The 16,260-nt window shown below is 40.9% G+C and overlaps 1 protein-coding gene across 1 annotated transcript in view; it reads left to right on the top strand.

Moving 5' to 3' along the window:
* Positions 1-915: 915 nt before the first annotated feature.
* TMEM245 (transmembrane protein 245) overlaps positions 916-16,260 on the top strand; it is a 101,692-nt gene continuing 86,347 nt past the window's right edge. Inside the window, exons 1-3 of the mRNA XM_081237156.1 lie at positions 916-1,568; positions 10,642-10,759; positions 12,294-12,395. Of these exons, the coding sequence (XP_081093282.1) occupies positions 957-1,568; positions 10,642-10,759; positions 12,294-12,395 (832 nt within the window). The 5' untranslated portion in view covers positions 916-956. The remainder of the gene's footprint in view (positions 1,569-10,641; positions 10,760-12,293; positions 12,396-16,260) is intronic.

The raw sequence follows: 16,260 nt of genomic DNA, 5'->3' as shown, positions 1-16,260 counted from the left end.
GTTTCTGGTGCTTCAGCCTTCATTTCTCTTAGTTCCAGTAGCTGCACCTAAGAGTCTTCTGAAGAGCTTTAAAAAATATGCTAAAAGGATCCCTTGTCAGACCCATTAATTAACATAGGACGTAAGAATAGACTTAGGAGCCAGATTCTGAGTTTGAATCCTGCCTCTGCCACTTACTAGCTGTGTACCTTGGCAAGGTACTTAACTTCTCTGTGCCTCAGTTTTCCTCTTTGTAAAGTGGGGATAATAACACCGCCTTCCTTGTAGGGTTGTTCTAAGGATCAAATGAGTTAATGGGGATGAGACATTTATAACAGGGTCTGCCATATGGTAATCGCTATTTAAAAATCCTGCCAAGCACACCAGAGCACACACTTTGTGTTTATTAAATAAATCAATAAAATAGAATCTGGTGATCGGTCTTTCATAAGTACTCCCCCACGGATTCTAATGTGCAGCCTGGGTTTTCAATCTGTTAACATCGTGCCTCTTTGGGGATTCCGCCTCCCCCAAAATTGACATTAACCAGTGAGTGAGGCGTGTTGCTTTTTTCGTTTGTTTTGTTTTGGGTTGTTTTAATGACAGTTCAGGGTGTTTTTCGGAAAGATTATCTGACATTTTTCCCCTCAGTTTGTGACTATTATAACACTTTAATTGATGGGAAGGGGGAGTTAGCTTGTTTGTTTGTTTTTTGCCTCTTCTAAGATGCTGAGCCTAGAAACCTGTTACCTGGATTCTCCAGGGACCAATGAACGAAGGGAGCCCGAGGGCGAAGGAGCGCTCTCTACGCTCTCTGGGAGTTGTAGTTCCCCAAAGGTCCTGTAAGCGCTCAGTGGCCAGCTAGGAACTACGACTTCCACAATGCCGCGGGCCGCCCGCCCTGCCTCTCGCCCGTGCCTCTCGCTAGGCTTCCAGTACCGCCTCTCGGCAGCAGCGGCGGCGGCGGCAGGGGTACCATGGCCGACGACAGTTCCCCTGAAGAGCTGCCCAGTCCGCGGGGCTCCCCGGGCCGGGCGCCGCGGGTTCAGCGTGTGGTCGGGCCGGGCGGCAGCGGCGGCGGCGATGGCAGCGGCAGCGGCAGCGGCTGCGGGGAGACCCCGCGGACGGCGGCGCTGGCGCTGCGCTTCGACAAGCCCATCAAGCAGGCCTTCTACAACACTGGGGCCGTGCTGTTCGTGTGCCTGTGCTGCGGCGCCGCCGTGCTCGTCTACTTTATCCTGGAGGCCTTCCTGCGGCCGCTGCTGTGGGCCGTGCTGTGCGGCACCTTCCTGCACCCCTTCAAGAGCTCGCTGACGCGGCTGGGCCGCCACTGGCTGCAGCGCCTTCACCGCGCGCACACGCCCATCGTGCTGGCCGCGCTGCTGCTGCCAATTTGCTTCGCAGACTACGGCGTGGAGGCCCTGGGCGAGCAGGCGCTGCGCCGCCGCCGCCTGTTGCTGCTGCTCGGCGCCGGCGGCCCGCTTCTCTACGGCCTCTACAGCCTGGGCAGCTACCTGGGCGTGCAGGTGCTGCTGGCGCACGCCGGCGCGTTCATCTGCCGCGGGCTGGACTACTTCAGCAGCCTGTGGGTAAGTGAGCCTCGGCCCGGGCCCTGGGCGGTCCCGGCGAGCGCGCAGTGCCCCTCACCGCACCCGCAGCTCGCTGGGGTGCGATCCTGCCAACCCCTCCGCACGATGCAGGGGCGGCCAGAGGTCCAGACCTGCGCTGCAGGCAGTGTCCGTCTCAGCCTTCCTTCCCGTGCACCCTAGGAACTTGGCGCACTTCCTTCCAAAGTGAGGGCGGGTGTGGTTTGAAACAGTCTCCCCGTTCCCCGCCCCCGTCCTAACGGAACCACTTAGCGGGGCGTGTGCCCTGTGAGGAATCGCTGTTCCCCTTTGCAGGTAGGGGCTTCAGTGCATCGGCAGGTGGACATGAATTTACTCCTGGTCAGGGAGAGTGGGTGCTTCAGCATCTTACTTCTGCTCACGTGGGACTTTCCTGGAAGGGACCTTAGAGATCCTAGTCCAGCCTGTCATCCTACAGATAGGAGAGGTGACTTCTTACCAGGCTAGGGCTAGTTGGGCACAAAGAGGGCACTGGTTGACGCAAGTTTCTCAAGTCCTAGAGCAAATCTTTCTTAATAGTTCAGAGCTGCCTCTCAGTTCAGGTGATTTCAGTGTACTTTGTGCAAGGAACCTACCTGGTTGCTGAGCCTCGTGGGCCTCTTTCTCACCACAGTCTATTCTTGGGAACTGCTTAACGTTGTGCAGGGACTGCTGTGCAACATCTCCTCCCGCCTGGATTACTTAGGCAGACTGGGTGAAGGAAAGGTGTATTTGTGATTCTTGCATCATCTGAGCTTATTCTTGGAAAATCACGGAGCTTGAGAGTTGGAAGGGATTTCAAGCATAATCTAGTGACACATTTCCTAACTCAGACCAGATTGTAGACCAGTTAATGATCCAAATATTTCACTGGGGGCTGTTAAAAACAAGTGGATGTTTAATGCATAAGAATGCTATTTCATCAATAAGCAGTACCATTTTAAAATAAATTTATTCACTTTTGTCAGTGTTCAATGCACCTTGATATCAAGTTGCAAAATAATTCCCTTTATCTGTCAAGCAAGGTTTTGACTTGCCTGAGGTTATTGCTAGAGTTGGTGATTGATTCCAGAACTCCTGTCTGCTCTTGCTCTATCCATACAACCTCTCAGTTCAAGTTAAAAGTTGGTTGAGTATGTTGTTAGGTACTGGGCTTTGTGAGGGCTTTAAACGGAGTAAGGTGCAGGCTCTGTGTTCAAGGTACACATAATCATATGTGAGCATATTCTTATGGAGATGACAGACACACAGATAAATGTTCATTACCCACCAATTATGGGCCAGCAGGGTATTGCAAGGAATTGGGGAGCACCTCGTCCATAATTTCGGGATGCTGCTTGTGTGTGTAACTGCTAGGTTATCAGACAGAATCCTTGGCCTCCAAGAGGCCTGGTTATTTCAGTTGTGGTAGGAGGGAGGGATGTGGAAGCACCCTGTTTCACCTCCTGAGGCTTGACAGATTGTCAGGTGAAAGTGATCCTACTCTTTCTTGCCTGCTTGCCTGGCGCTCTTCAGGAGAGGTTTCTGAGATCCGGAGAATGTGATGGTCCCAAAGTCGCTCAGACTTTGAACAAACCCAGGGTTCACTTTATGGAGTCCCAGTTCCATATTATTTCTCCTTTACCTGTTGTTTCACGGTTCAGTTAAGTGGACTGAATGCCTCTTACATAGAAGGCAGAGTACTATATGCTGTTAAGAAATATAAAGATTACTATAACTTGATTCCTATCCTCAAGAGATTCAATCTTGTCAAATTCAGACATATTTCCAGATTCTGCTAACATTTTTGACTGTTGATAACGCAGTTTACTGTAATTACTGTAGGCAAGACCAAGTAGCATATCTACCAAACTGTAGGAAATTAGGAAAGAAGGCCCTAGCATATATGAACACTGTATTTTCATAGTAAAGTAAGAATTGAATACATGGGTTAATTGCCATGATTAGCAGAAACTGGGGCATTTCTGCCGGTCCCTCTCAGATAGTGGAAAGAGATGAGGAATTGAATAATTGTGGGAAAGTGCCTGCAGCTCCGTGTATAGAGTTATGAATATCTTTTTACTGAAGATAAACCCCCCTTCCTTGTATTTTATTTACGGACCCTTGAATGGGTTGTGGATGAGCAGAAGAGAAGGGCCAAGATTGATTAGGTTAGAAGAGGGGAAGGAAGGTCAAGCCAATTAATAATTTTGAAAAAGCTTGAAACTCAGCTGTTTGCCTAAAGCGATGGGGGCAAGGGAGGAAGGGCTAAAAAAACCCATTATAAAAGACACAGCATGAGTTAATTAGAAGTGAGTAGGGAGCCTAAAATGAGGTTGATCTGAGTTGGAGAGAAACTTGCGGCTGTGTTTTCTTGAAACGGTTCTTAGGAGCGGGTGGTTGGATGGAGGTGAGCTAAAAGTGTACCTGGGAAGCGGAGACGGGGAGTGCTCACTTCTCAGTCAGGAGCGCCGATTAAGGCCTGACAAGAAGTGAAAGGTCATGTGACTGGGCAGAGCGCCCTCTCTATAACTTTTCTATCATAGTTCACAGATGGTTTGGTTTTGTGAGCCCAAGAAGGGCTGCCTGTCATAGAAAAAGAGTCTTTATGCTTTCTAAACAACCTGTAAATTGGAGCCTGCTGCTGCTGAGAGGTATGGCTGGGGGAGGTAGAGAGAAAAGTGAATTTAAGGAAATCTACATTTTGGAGAGCTGACAATTCATGCATTTAAGATCCAGCTTTTGAGCATCTACCATGTACTGGTAGGCGCTTTCATGTATGTGTGTTATTTCATTCTTACAACAGTCATGTGAAGTAGGAGGGGGGATTTTCACAGGTGAGATTTAGAGATTGATCTGTTCATTCTGTCAGTGAATGATACTCAACAGACCTATCAGCAGTTCAAGGCCCTTTGTCATCAAAACCTTCAACAAAGATTTTTAAAAGCTTTCCCCCAATACATTGTGTTTATTTATTTATTTAGTTATAGTATAAATTGATTTTAGTTTTCAGGAAAAAAAATAGAAGAATATCAGGATTGGACTGACGACACATATTCCCCCAAAGGCCCCTGGATTCTACTCATCTAGAAATCTTAGTCATCTCTCTTATCCTTGTATCTGTTATTTCCAAGTCCTATCCCGTTTTCCTTTGTAATGTCTTTACTACCTGTGTTTTCCTTTGTTACCAGTTTATCTAACAGTTCAGGTCCTATTCACCTCCCTTTGGGGTTCCTTCAGTCTCCTAGCTCTTTTCTGCTAATTCTCCATCCTGCTTGCAAGTGAAAGAGTAACCATCCATGATGTGAGCAATTTTTTAAAACAGTTTCAAATATATTAGAATGTTGTACTGACTTAGTGATTTTCTAAACACTTAAAAAAAATCATCTGTTGCAGCAAACTCACATATAACTCAGTCCTTAGGGTCCTTGGCATCTTTCCTTGGTGTAGAGCTGTCAAGATAAATCTAAAAATCTAGCCTTCCTGCTCCACCATTTTTCTTTGCTGGGAGTGTTTTGGGTCTTCCTCTCTCCTTTAGTTCAGACTTGTTAGAACGTTTTGAAGACGTTTACGGTTTTTGCAGTAGTAATAGATTTGTTTTCTCCATGGTCTCTGATCACATTGTTTCCATTTTACTTTATAAAGAAGCATGAAGTGGAAGGAACAGTGGCTGAAAGATAAGAGTGTAGGGCTTCCCTGGTGGCGCAGTGGTTGAGAGTCTGCCTGCCGATGCAGCGGACGCGGGTTCGTGCCCCGGTCCGGGAGGATCCCACATGCCGCGGAGCGGCTGGGCCAGTGAGCCATGGCCGCTGAGCCTGCGCGTCCGGAGCCTGTGCTCCGTGGCGGGAGGGGCCGCAGCAGTGAGAGGCCCGCGTACCGCAAAAAAAAAAAAAAAAAAAAAAAAAAAAAGATAAAGAGTGTAAATTCTAAACTGAGTTCTGTTAGTAGCTTGCTTTGTGACCTTGGACAGACCAGGGCCCGTCTCTGGGCTACTCAACTCTAGTTGCGTGAAGTGTGGGGATGATTTCTAAGGTTCCTGGATATTCAGTTTTACAGATCCCCAGAGTTTGGTAGTACTGCCAGCAAGGCTCTTGGGAAATGCACATTAGCCAGCCGGCCAGGCCTAGTCCTGGGATGTTTTACTTGCCTGGCAACAGTAAGGAGGAAAGTTTCCAGTACTTAGGTTCTTTCTCAGTTAAAGACTTTGATTATAAAAGAGTCTTGACTCTTAAGTTGCCACACCATGAAGAGAACAAAGTTTTCAAGTTAGAATAAAGGAGAATGAAGTTTTAAAGGAGAATGAAGTACCTGAAGCAGTAGCTGATTAGGGCTGTGGCTCCATAAGTTGGGAAGAAATCAGTAGTTTTATTCTCTCTGTAAAAGACTTAGGAAACTGTTCTGCAAAATCATGCAATAAGCAAGCCAAGTTGCTTTTCCAGTTAATACCCAGATGACAATAAATAAAACAAAGACATAGTCAACAGGGCAAAGTCTCCTTATGTTTTATGCATTTAATATCTTATTTAATCAGAAAAGTATATGTGGTTAATAAGTCAAATGAAAGGAAAATGTGATTGTTTATTAGTTTGCTTTACTTGTAGTGCTAAATAAATGTTGCCAGTTTTTATGGACAGTCTTTAGTATCTAGCACACACTGGTGCTTTAAAATGAGTATTGAATGTATATTTTGAAAAGGACAGACACATTGCTCTGAAGAACATAGTTTGGGAAAGTATGCCTTCTTCTGTTTAAACTGTGGCTCATTGACTTATTCCTGGAAGAAAATTCATACTTGAACAGGTTTTCTCAGAGGCTAAACATATCTCTCAGAGAGAGACAGAAATAAAAAGCTCTCATAAAGGCACACTTATAGGAATCCATACTGGAAATTATGTATGAAATTTGAATGTACAAATCCTTAATTTCAGTAAGTTAAAGAATATTTAGCGATTTAAAATATTGACTCAAGTAAAACATGCTTGTTAAATATATAAAAAAATTTAAGCAGCATGTAAGTTTATATGGTAAAAGTGAATTGTCTCTCTTCTCTTCCCACTGTATAGATGTCACTGTTGTTAACTGTTTGGTGAATAGCCTTCTAAATTTATTTCTACACCTGTGTGACTGTATAAAGTATAGGGGTTTTGTTTTTTAAAACAAAAATTATATATATATGTATAAAATTCTCTTTCTTTTATCATTGCTCTTTCATTATCATTGTATTGTGGATATCTTTCCTTGATAGTACTTTCAGATATACTTCTTTCATTTTAATAGTAGCGTAGTCTAAAGTTTTTTTTTTCTGGATGCCTTTTAGAAAGTGTTCCTACCAAATTATTTTAGCACTGAATTTATATTAGTATATGATAAACATTTTTAAACATTGGTAACTGTAAAATCATAATGGTTTAATAGAAACTTTAAAGTGTTTTTATAAATGGCCATACTTTTTCAACTAATAATATTCTGTGAATTTTTTCTGAGGAAACTCTTGAAAATACTGAAAAAAAAGTCAAAAGATTTTTTTTTTAAGTAAAAGACGTTTACTATTTATAAAGATAATACTACTCTTAGAAGAAAATTCAATACTTGAAGAAAAGTGTAAAGATGCGACTTACCCCCTGAAATCCAACCATTCAGAGACAATATTTTTTAACATTGTGGTGAGTATATTTTCACCATTATAAATTTGCATATGCATAAATTTACACTGTGTCATTGAATAAAGTTATTTATCACACTTTTGAAAGTCTGAATAATTATTTCATTTTTGGAGATCCATAAATTAAACAGTCTCCTATAAAATGACATTTAATTTGTTATATTTAATTTGTTTGTTTAATATTTTAAACTGCCACAGTGAACATTTTTATATCTGCACAGTGTGTAGTTCTTCCGTAAACCAAATTTGTAGAAGTGGAGTTGGGGAGTATATTTAATAAGTTGTTCTTTTAAACTGAAATGAGGTTGTCTGTGAGTTTCAGGTTTACTGGGTGAAAACACATACCTCTCTTTAGATCATGAGTTTCTTTGAAAAAATCTGAAGTATGCAGTCTCTCATTTTTTTCCTCTGCAAGTGATACTCGTTCCTTATGAATACAGATAAGAAACAAAAACTTCTTGGAGATTGGTTGAAAAGTATCATAGGCTTAAAGTCTGAAAGTATATCCTTCTGTGATCCTCTAGTTCAGCTTCTCGCTGAGGGCACACTCTCCTACTTTGTCATGCCTGACTTCCAGTCAGCTTTGGCTCAGACTTTTAGCGATGGTAGCTCATTCCCTTTATAGACATCCACAGTTTATTAGAAAAATTTATTATATAAAGCTGAAATGTGTTGCTTCCTAATTTCCACCTATTATTTCTGCCCTCAGAACCACAGAAAATTAAGTCTGTCCCTCTCTCAGATGACATTTCCCCAGCTATTTGAAGATAGCTATCAAATCTTATTTCCTTCTCTTTTCTAAGCTGAACAGATTTTCCCCCCAGCTGTATCTGTATCTCCTATGTTGTGATTTCCATTTCCTGTCCCAGTCTGAATTTTATTGCCGATGTGGTTTGGTAGTGTAAGTCACTGAAACAATCACTTTCCCTGATGTATTGTACTTTTATTAATAGGCATTCATACCAGTTACATTTCTGACCAGCTATCCTCTTCCCATTCTATACTTGTATAGATGAGTTTTGAACCTAAAAGCAGACCTTTGCATTTCTCTCTATTAAATTTAGTCTTATTTGATTAGCCCATTGTTCTCATTTCAGGATATCTTTTTGAATCATTTATATTGACTATTCCCAATTTTGTGTAATCTACAAGTTCGGCTAATACGCCTTCTAGTCTTTCACCTAAATTACTGACTACATGTTTAATAAGGCAGGGCTGATTACCCCTGTGTAGCATACTGCTGAAGACCATCCACTTGCTGAGGATCATTTTCTTTTTAAATTTCAGCAATTTGTAGTCCTCAAAATCAACTGTTTTTATTTTCCCTTGTGAATACTGGAGCAGCTTTTCCTCTTTATTTTTCTGGCACTACCTTTTATTCTCCTTATTGTTAAGAAAGCAGATTCTGGAGCCATGTTCCTGGGTTCTAATCCTGACTCTGTCACTTCTTCTTTTTTTTCTTTTTAAAAAAATAGTATTTATTTATGTTTTATTTTTTGGCTGCATCGGGTCTTAGTTGCAGCACGCGGGATCTTCGTTGTGGCATGCGGGATCCTTCGTTGTGGTGCACGGGCTTCTCTCAAGTTGTGGCGTGCAGGTTTTCTCTCTCTAGTTGAGGTGCGCGGGCTTAGTTGCCCTGCAGCATGTGGGATCTTAGTTCCCTGACCAGGGATTGAGCCCACGTCCCCTGGAGGCAGGAGGACAGGGTTCTAGAAGAGAGACTTCTGGCTGGTTTCTCTTCCATCTTTAAGATACTGATTGGGTGGTATCCTTTCGAAGCTTTTTGGCCTTGGCTGTCTTTCTACCTGGATTTTCCTCCCGTCTCGCTGCCTGTCCAAGGCTAAGTCTGCTGCCCCAAAGGCCTTGAACCCAACTTTCCCGACTCTGTCACTTTTTAGCTGTGTGACCTTGTGCAAGTCACTTCTCTGAAGTATCAGTTTCTTTCATCTCTAAAATGGGAGTGATAATGGTACTTTTTTCCTGGGGTTACGAGGATTAAATGAGTTCATGTGTTTGAAGTATTAGAACAAGGCAAAGTGTTACATAAGTGTACTGTTAACTACACTCAGATTTTGTTCTGAGCTCTATCTCTGTCATATCTCAAATTCTCTAAATTCCCAGGGTTAAATTTGTATGGTCCTACAAGCTTGAACTTTTTGGAAGCAGCTGTAGTCTCACTTCCCATGTGCTCATATATCTGGGGCTTAAGATCTCTTTAATATTTCATCTTATTAGTTGCTTGAAGAAAAATATTTTAATATCCAGTTATTGAACTTTTAGGTTATCAACTTTTCAGTGTTCTAAATTAGTCTATGATGAGCTTCTTTATTTTTAACCCTTTTTCAGAATTTATCATTATTTAGTAAGGTCCCAAAGCTGAATTCTCAGGTCTGAAGCTATAAACATTTTTAAGACCCGAAGAGTATTTTGAAGATATGATCAAAATAAAGTAGGAGGTAGTTTTTTTCTGGCTTTTGTAGTAACCATATCAGTTCCTTTTTCTTCATTCTCTGAATTACAGTATAAAGTCCTTTTTCTGTTTTAATCTGCCTATTTTTTTTCAAGGTTCAGGTTGTTTTAATAAATTCTTGGTGCTCACGTTTGTTCTAGGCTATGTATTCTTTCCATCTTTTGTGTATGTTCTATTAAAATATGAGGTTATTAGAGAGTTTCTGTGTCGGATGCTTTGTGATTACTAGAGTCATTTAGTTTAACTGTAGGGAAAACTGAGGAGAGGGACCCTGGCTGTTTCTTCCTCTGGTAATATTTTTTTCAGCTACACTTCTTCAACTGAGTATAACTCTGGACTCTAACCATCTGTTACCAAGATTATTTCAGCAGGGTCACACTTCAGCTGGCTGCCTTCTTTTTAGCTTTTAAAAAATTCTTTTCATAGTAACACCGGCTTGCGGGATCTTAGTTCCCTGACCAGGGATGGAACCTGGGGCCCTGGCAGTGGAAGCACGGAGTCCTACCCACTGTACCACCAGGGAATTCGCTCTTGTTTTTTCTTTTCTTTTGTAAATATTAATCTACAGAGAAAACTTTAAGAATTCCACAGGTGAAGGGCTTAATTTAAATCCATGGCTTAAAAATTGAATATTTTATCGTAAGTATCTTTATGCATATAATAGTTTTTGAACTTTAACATATCTTAAATTAAAACTATATTTATGTATTTTTTGTTAAAGATTTAAATAATATCACTGCATGGGATTTCAAACCTGTTTATTTCCAAGCTTGATTTATCTAAGCAGAGGAAGAAAACCTATGCACACTCCTTTTAGCACCACCAACCGTCATCTGTGTTGTATCCACAGCTCTTATGCTATGTAGATGCTTGCAAGTTTTGTATAATTGTATGTTTATTGCATGTGTATATATTTTACAACTGTGTCTATATTTCATTTATTTAAGATCTGGACCTTGGTAGTTGGCTATGTGTTGACTGTTTCATTCAAGTGGAATGCAAGCACTGAACGCTACTTGAGAGCAGTTTCAATTCCTGTCTGGATTATATTGCTTTTTCATTTAGGTGGGTCCCTTTTTCTAAGAAAGTCTAGCTTAAGGTCAGCGGAGGCTGACCGTGTGAATCAAAGTGAATTTTTTGAAGTTTTATGTGTTGCGTTTAAAATTCTTCAAAATAATCCTTCAAAATATTCTGCCTTAATCTTTCATTAATCTTGAATGAAAATATTGTACTTTAAAATGTCTACTTTTAATTATATGGAATGTTCATTTTCAAAATGGTCTTTTAAAAATAAATATATCTTATAAAGTAGAGCACACTTGGACTTTCATGGCTGTTTCTGAGTGTCTTACTTAGGGAGGATATAGCTAAGCAGCCAAGGATGATAAGAAGTGCTCAAAAGCATGTGAGAGAAACTCTTAAGAGAACCAGAGATGTTTACTCTCCATAAGAGAAGGGCACTGGGGCTGCAGGGGTGGGGAGGAGGTAGAGGTGAGGAAGATACCAAATATGGAAGCCGGTTTCAGGTATTTGAAGGACTGTGAAAGAGTGGTTTAAACAGATCTCTGTAGCCATTTGGGAGAGATGTCAGAGCAACGAGCAGCTTCAGAGAGACAAGTCTCTGTTCAACATAAGGATGATCAGCGTCAGAGCTGCTCAGAGTAATGAGTTCCCCGTTATTTGAGACTCTTCACTGTTAGCTGAGTGGCTGCCAGGATGTTGTAGAGTGATTTTTCAGGAACTCATTTACCTCCAAGTCTTAACTATATGGAAACATCAAGTTCTAATTTAAAAACAAAATTCAGTAACCTAGAGCAGTAGGTAGCCTATTAGTAGTAGTTTTTAGAGCTACTTATTGTTAAAAATAAAATAAAAAACCAGAGTTGGTTGAAAGTATGTCTTTGCTTAGAGTCTGATATGGAACAAAGCATTACTCTCTAGCTCTGCTGACTTGGAATGCTAAAGGAGTTTCTCAACGAGATCCCCTAATGTCTGATGGGACTCATTTCGAATTTGGGGAAGGTAGAGTAGAGGAGGGAGCAGGCAGGTATGTTCGTAAGGCTGTAGACCAACTCAGGGAGGCGCAAAGGCTTTTGATCCTTGGCCACTTGTTAGCGTTTTCGCTCTGTACACTGAGGAGACATTAAAGCTTTTTGCCGTGCTCTTGTGGGCCATTCCACCCTTTCTTGAGAGGTAGAGTTCACACCCAGTGGTATTTCCGGGAAATCAAGTCAGGCACCATGACTTAAAGTTCTATGCCTGATGCAGGTCATTCGGGGGTTAAACAGGGGGTTTGATGGTCTTAAACACTGGATGTGCTTTAGAATGGACTTGATTCTTCAGGTGATACAAGCCTCTTAAAGGTAAGCTGGCACATACCCAATCCTTTAGACCAGGGCCTCTGAGAGCAGGGCTGGACTTCCTGAGAGGAGCCCTGAATTGAGGTTTCAGTTGCCTTTTAAAAAATTTTTTCCCTGTGAAACAATTTTGTTATTAACATATTTGCCAAATTGTTCTGTCAGTCTACTAAACTGAGTCTTTTAAAGACAAGTGCTAGATTTTTATTTCACTAAAAATGTTAATTCTTAATAATTTGCAGCATCCTTGGCTGGCTCATGGAGGATTCCAGTATTCCTGGTTATTGTTTTCCTGATGTCTGTGGGCACCCTCTATGAAAAACAGAATGGAAAAGAGTCTTCTGGTAAGAAATATGGCATTCTATTAATATTACTCTTAAGTATTTAGGAGAATAACTTTATTTATAAAACATACTATGATGAACTGCTTTAAATTGGTGGTATTTCCTGAACAGAAAATAAATTTCTTTAAAATATTTTAGATTGTTAGACCATTTCCACCCCCCTTTTTAGCATTTTTAATTGAGGTTTAATTCATATAACATAAAATTAATCATTAACCTTTTTTTTTTTTTTGTGGTACGCGGGCCTCTCACTGTTTGTGGCCTCTCCCGTTGCGGAGCACAAGCTCCGGACCCGCAGGCTCAGCGGCCATGGCTCACGGGCCCAGCCACTCTGCGGCATGTAGGATGTTCCCAGACTGGGGCATGAACCCGTGTCCCCTGCATCGGCAGGCGGACTCTCAACCACTGCGCCACTAGGGAAGCCCTGATTTCTCTTTTGATTTCTTCTTTGATACATTGGTTAATCAGAAGTATTTTGTTTAATTTCCATGTGTTGTGTCCCACCTAACAAACCATTGCCAAATCCAAAGTCATGAATATTTACCCCTATAGATCTTGTATCCTGCAACTTTGCTGAATTTGTTTAATAGCTTTAATAGTTTCTGTGGCTTCTTTAGGATTTTGCATATATAAGATCATGTCTCTCTGCAAATGGAGATAGTTTTACTTCTTACTTTCTAATCTGGGTGCCTTTTATTTCTTATCTTGCCTGATTGCTCTGGATGAAACTTCCACTACAATGTTGAATAAAGATTAATATTCTTTAAAAGATTATTTTTTAAAATAATCTTTTTTTTTTTTTTTTTTTTTTTGCGGTACGAGGGCCTCTCACTGTTGTAGCCTCTCCCACTGCGGAGCACAGGCTCCGGACGTGCAAGCTCAGCGGCCATGGCTCACAGGCCCAGCCACTCCGGGGCATGTGGGATCTTCCCGGACCGGGGCACGAACCCGTGTCCCCTGCATCGGCAGGTGGACTCTCAACCACTGCGCCACCAGGGAAGCCCCATAATCTTTTTTTTAAAGATTGTTTTTGAGGTACCCTGGTTGCACGTGGCCTTTATCCAGAGCGCTTTGTTAAAGATACAGGTTTCTAATGAGTTGTACGGCGGTTGTGGTGGGGTGGGGTGCAGGGGCAGATATAGTCACTGTTCTGAGATCATCAGTCTGGACTTCTAGTTAGTCAGCCATGTGGGAATGGCTGTGAGCAGAGACGTAGGTTTGAACAGCACACAGTTTCCACAGTAATTGACATTTGTCCCTTGCTTCTTTCTGATAGTTATACATAAACTACAAGAGCAAATTACTAATTGCATCAGATTTTTTGGAGGAAAAAAAAAGTTCTCAAATACCAGTGTGTTACAGTTAAGTTAGAAAATAGAAACAAAAAGAAGAAAAGAAAAATCACTAAAAATCCCACTGCGCACAGATTATACCAAAATGTTAACTAATGACTTTTATGCCTTTGGGCTTTTTAAGACACAAGAAAACTGGATCATAGTGAAATTGTTTTGTAAACTGCATTTTAAATTTAATTATGTCACGAACACCTTTCTATGTCCATGAATATACTTCTGCAATGTTATTTTTCACATCTCCTTTTCATGCTAATCACAAGGCTATTTGTGGCACTTCCGTGTATGTGTATAGCTACGTTACAGAAGTTTTTTTAAATTAAGTTGCTGTTTGTTTATTATTTTATTTGGTAGATGAGTAGTGTCTGACAATTGTAAGACATCTTTTATTCATAAATATTTGTTTAGAATTTTATAATAACTATCTGAAACAAAGAAACTTTAATTACTTATCTCTCTGAAAGTGGAAAATATGAACGATTTTATTATATTTTTCTGTCTAAGTTTTCTTTGCTCAGCCTGTCTTGCTGGTCACAATCTGTTAGACTTTGTGGTTATATATCGAACCAGTAGAAGTAAACTTCCTGTTTTGGCAACTACTGTAGAAAGCTTGGTGGTTTTCACTTGTTCCTCTGATTAGCTTTGTCTCTTTTTTTTCCCCTTTCCCCTAATAGTAGTGGTTCAGACAGCTCTGCTTATCCTTCACCCCTCACCCCAGGACAGTTTTCTCCTTTTTTTTTTCTTCTGGCATTTCTCTCTCTCTCTCTTTTTTTATTTTTTCAATTGAGGTATATTTGACATGTATCATTATATTAGTTTCAGGTGTACAGCATAATGGTTCCATGTTTGTATATATCACCACAGTAAGTCTAGTTAACATCTGTCACCTTACATAGTTACCAAAAAACTTTCTTCTTGTGATGAGAACTCTTAAGACCTACTCTCTTAGCAACTTTCAAGTCTACAATAAAGTGTTACTAACAGTAGCCACCACGCTGCACATTACATCCCTGGGACTTGTTTATTTTATAACTGGAAGTTTGTGCCTTTGACTCCCTTCACTCATTTATCCCACCCCCACCACCAGTTCTGGCAGCCCCCTGTCTGTTCTCTGTATGTTTGAGCTGCTGTTTGTTTTAAGATTCCACATATAAGTGAGATCATGCAGTATTTGTCTTCCTCTGACCCCTTTTACTTAGCATAATACCCTTGAGGCCCACCATGTTGCTGCAAGTGACAAGACTTCATTCTTTTTTATGGCTGAATAATATTCCTGTGTGTGTGTGCGCGCGCGCACGCATGTGTGTATATGTATGTATACACACACACACACATACCACATTTTCTTTAATCATCCGTCAGTGGACCCTTAGGGTGTTTCTGTATCTTGGCTCTTGTAAGTAATGCTACAGTGAACATGGGGGTACATATGTCTTTTCGAGTTAATGTTCTTGTTTTCTTCAGATATATATCCTAAAGTGGAATTGGCTGGATCATATGGTAGTTCTATTTTTAATATTTTGAGGACAGTTTTGTCCTTTTGACTGCTTTTGTCCAGGGCTAAGTAAGTACTTTACTGCAAGTATGTGAATAAAGTAGGTCTAAACCAGGGGTTTCAGATGGATTTTCTCTTGGGTATAAATTCTAGTCAGCTGGTGATGGCAGCCTAGGGAGCCATGAGGACAGGAGTTCTAAGACCAAGTATTGAGCTTGGGAAAAAAGACTGTGTTTGATTATTATCCCCCATAAGCCCAGGATAGTGGTGTGTTGGCTTGCAACCCAGATTTCTGGTATTTGTATTCCAGACTATTACAAGAAAGGAAGTCATAGAGACACAGAATAAATGTTGAGAGCAGATTTGGAAATGTTGGTTTTCCTTGTTTGGTTTACTCCTATTCCAGCCTACTTCAGAATGGGTTATTCTTGATTTAGAATCTTTTTATGGACTTCTAGTATAGATAATCCTCATCATAAAATAAATTTGTTTAACCATTATTTTTCTAAATTTCTGAATATTTTTTTCCTGTTGCCCCTAGTACCTTTCAAGCCATATTGGGACAACCTTTCCCTTTTTTATAGTCAATTCCCTCCTGTAGATGTCACTGCAATATAGTTAGGCACGGGAATGCTTCAGTGTACTGCCATGGCAGTGTGTGCATTTATTCTTTCCTTGTCACCTCCACTGTCCCATTGTAGGACTGCTCTTGTATCGTAGTCACTTGTGTAGGCATCTTTCTCTGTGTCTTCTGAGCTTTGAATCTTTTGCTGTTTTACAATCTGTGGTTTGCTGGATTCACAGAATTAATCCTTTGGATGTCATCATACTTCAAAGCATGAATTTGTTTAGTTCCTAGATCCAGAAAACTCTTCTTATGGATCACTGCTGAGTTAGTTTCAGTGGTTCTTTCTGAACCCAGGGACCTTACTCAGTGTTTTTTTCTTAGACCTTAGGAACTCTTGGTATTTCCGGGAACCTCAAGTTAATGTAGGGAAAAATGTTAAGTGTCTACCAT

Source organism: Mesoplodon bidens (assembly GCF_964165515.1).
Source record: "Mesoplodon bidens genome assembly, chromosome: 6".
In the NCBI taxonomy this organism is placed as follows: domain Eukaryota; kingdom Metazoa; phylum Chordata; class Mammalia; order Artiodactyla; family Ziphiidae; genus Mesoplodon; species Mesoplodon bidens.
The sequence above is the reverse complement of the archived record's forward strand: the minus strand, read 5'-3'. Positions and strand labels throughout refer to the sequence as shown.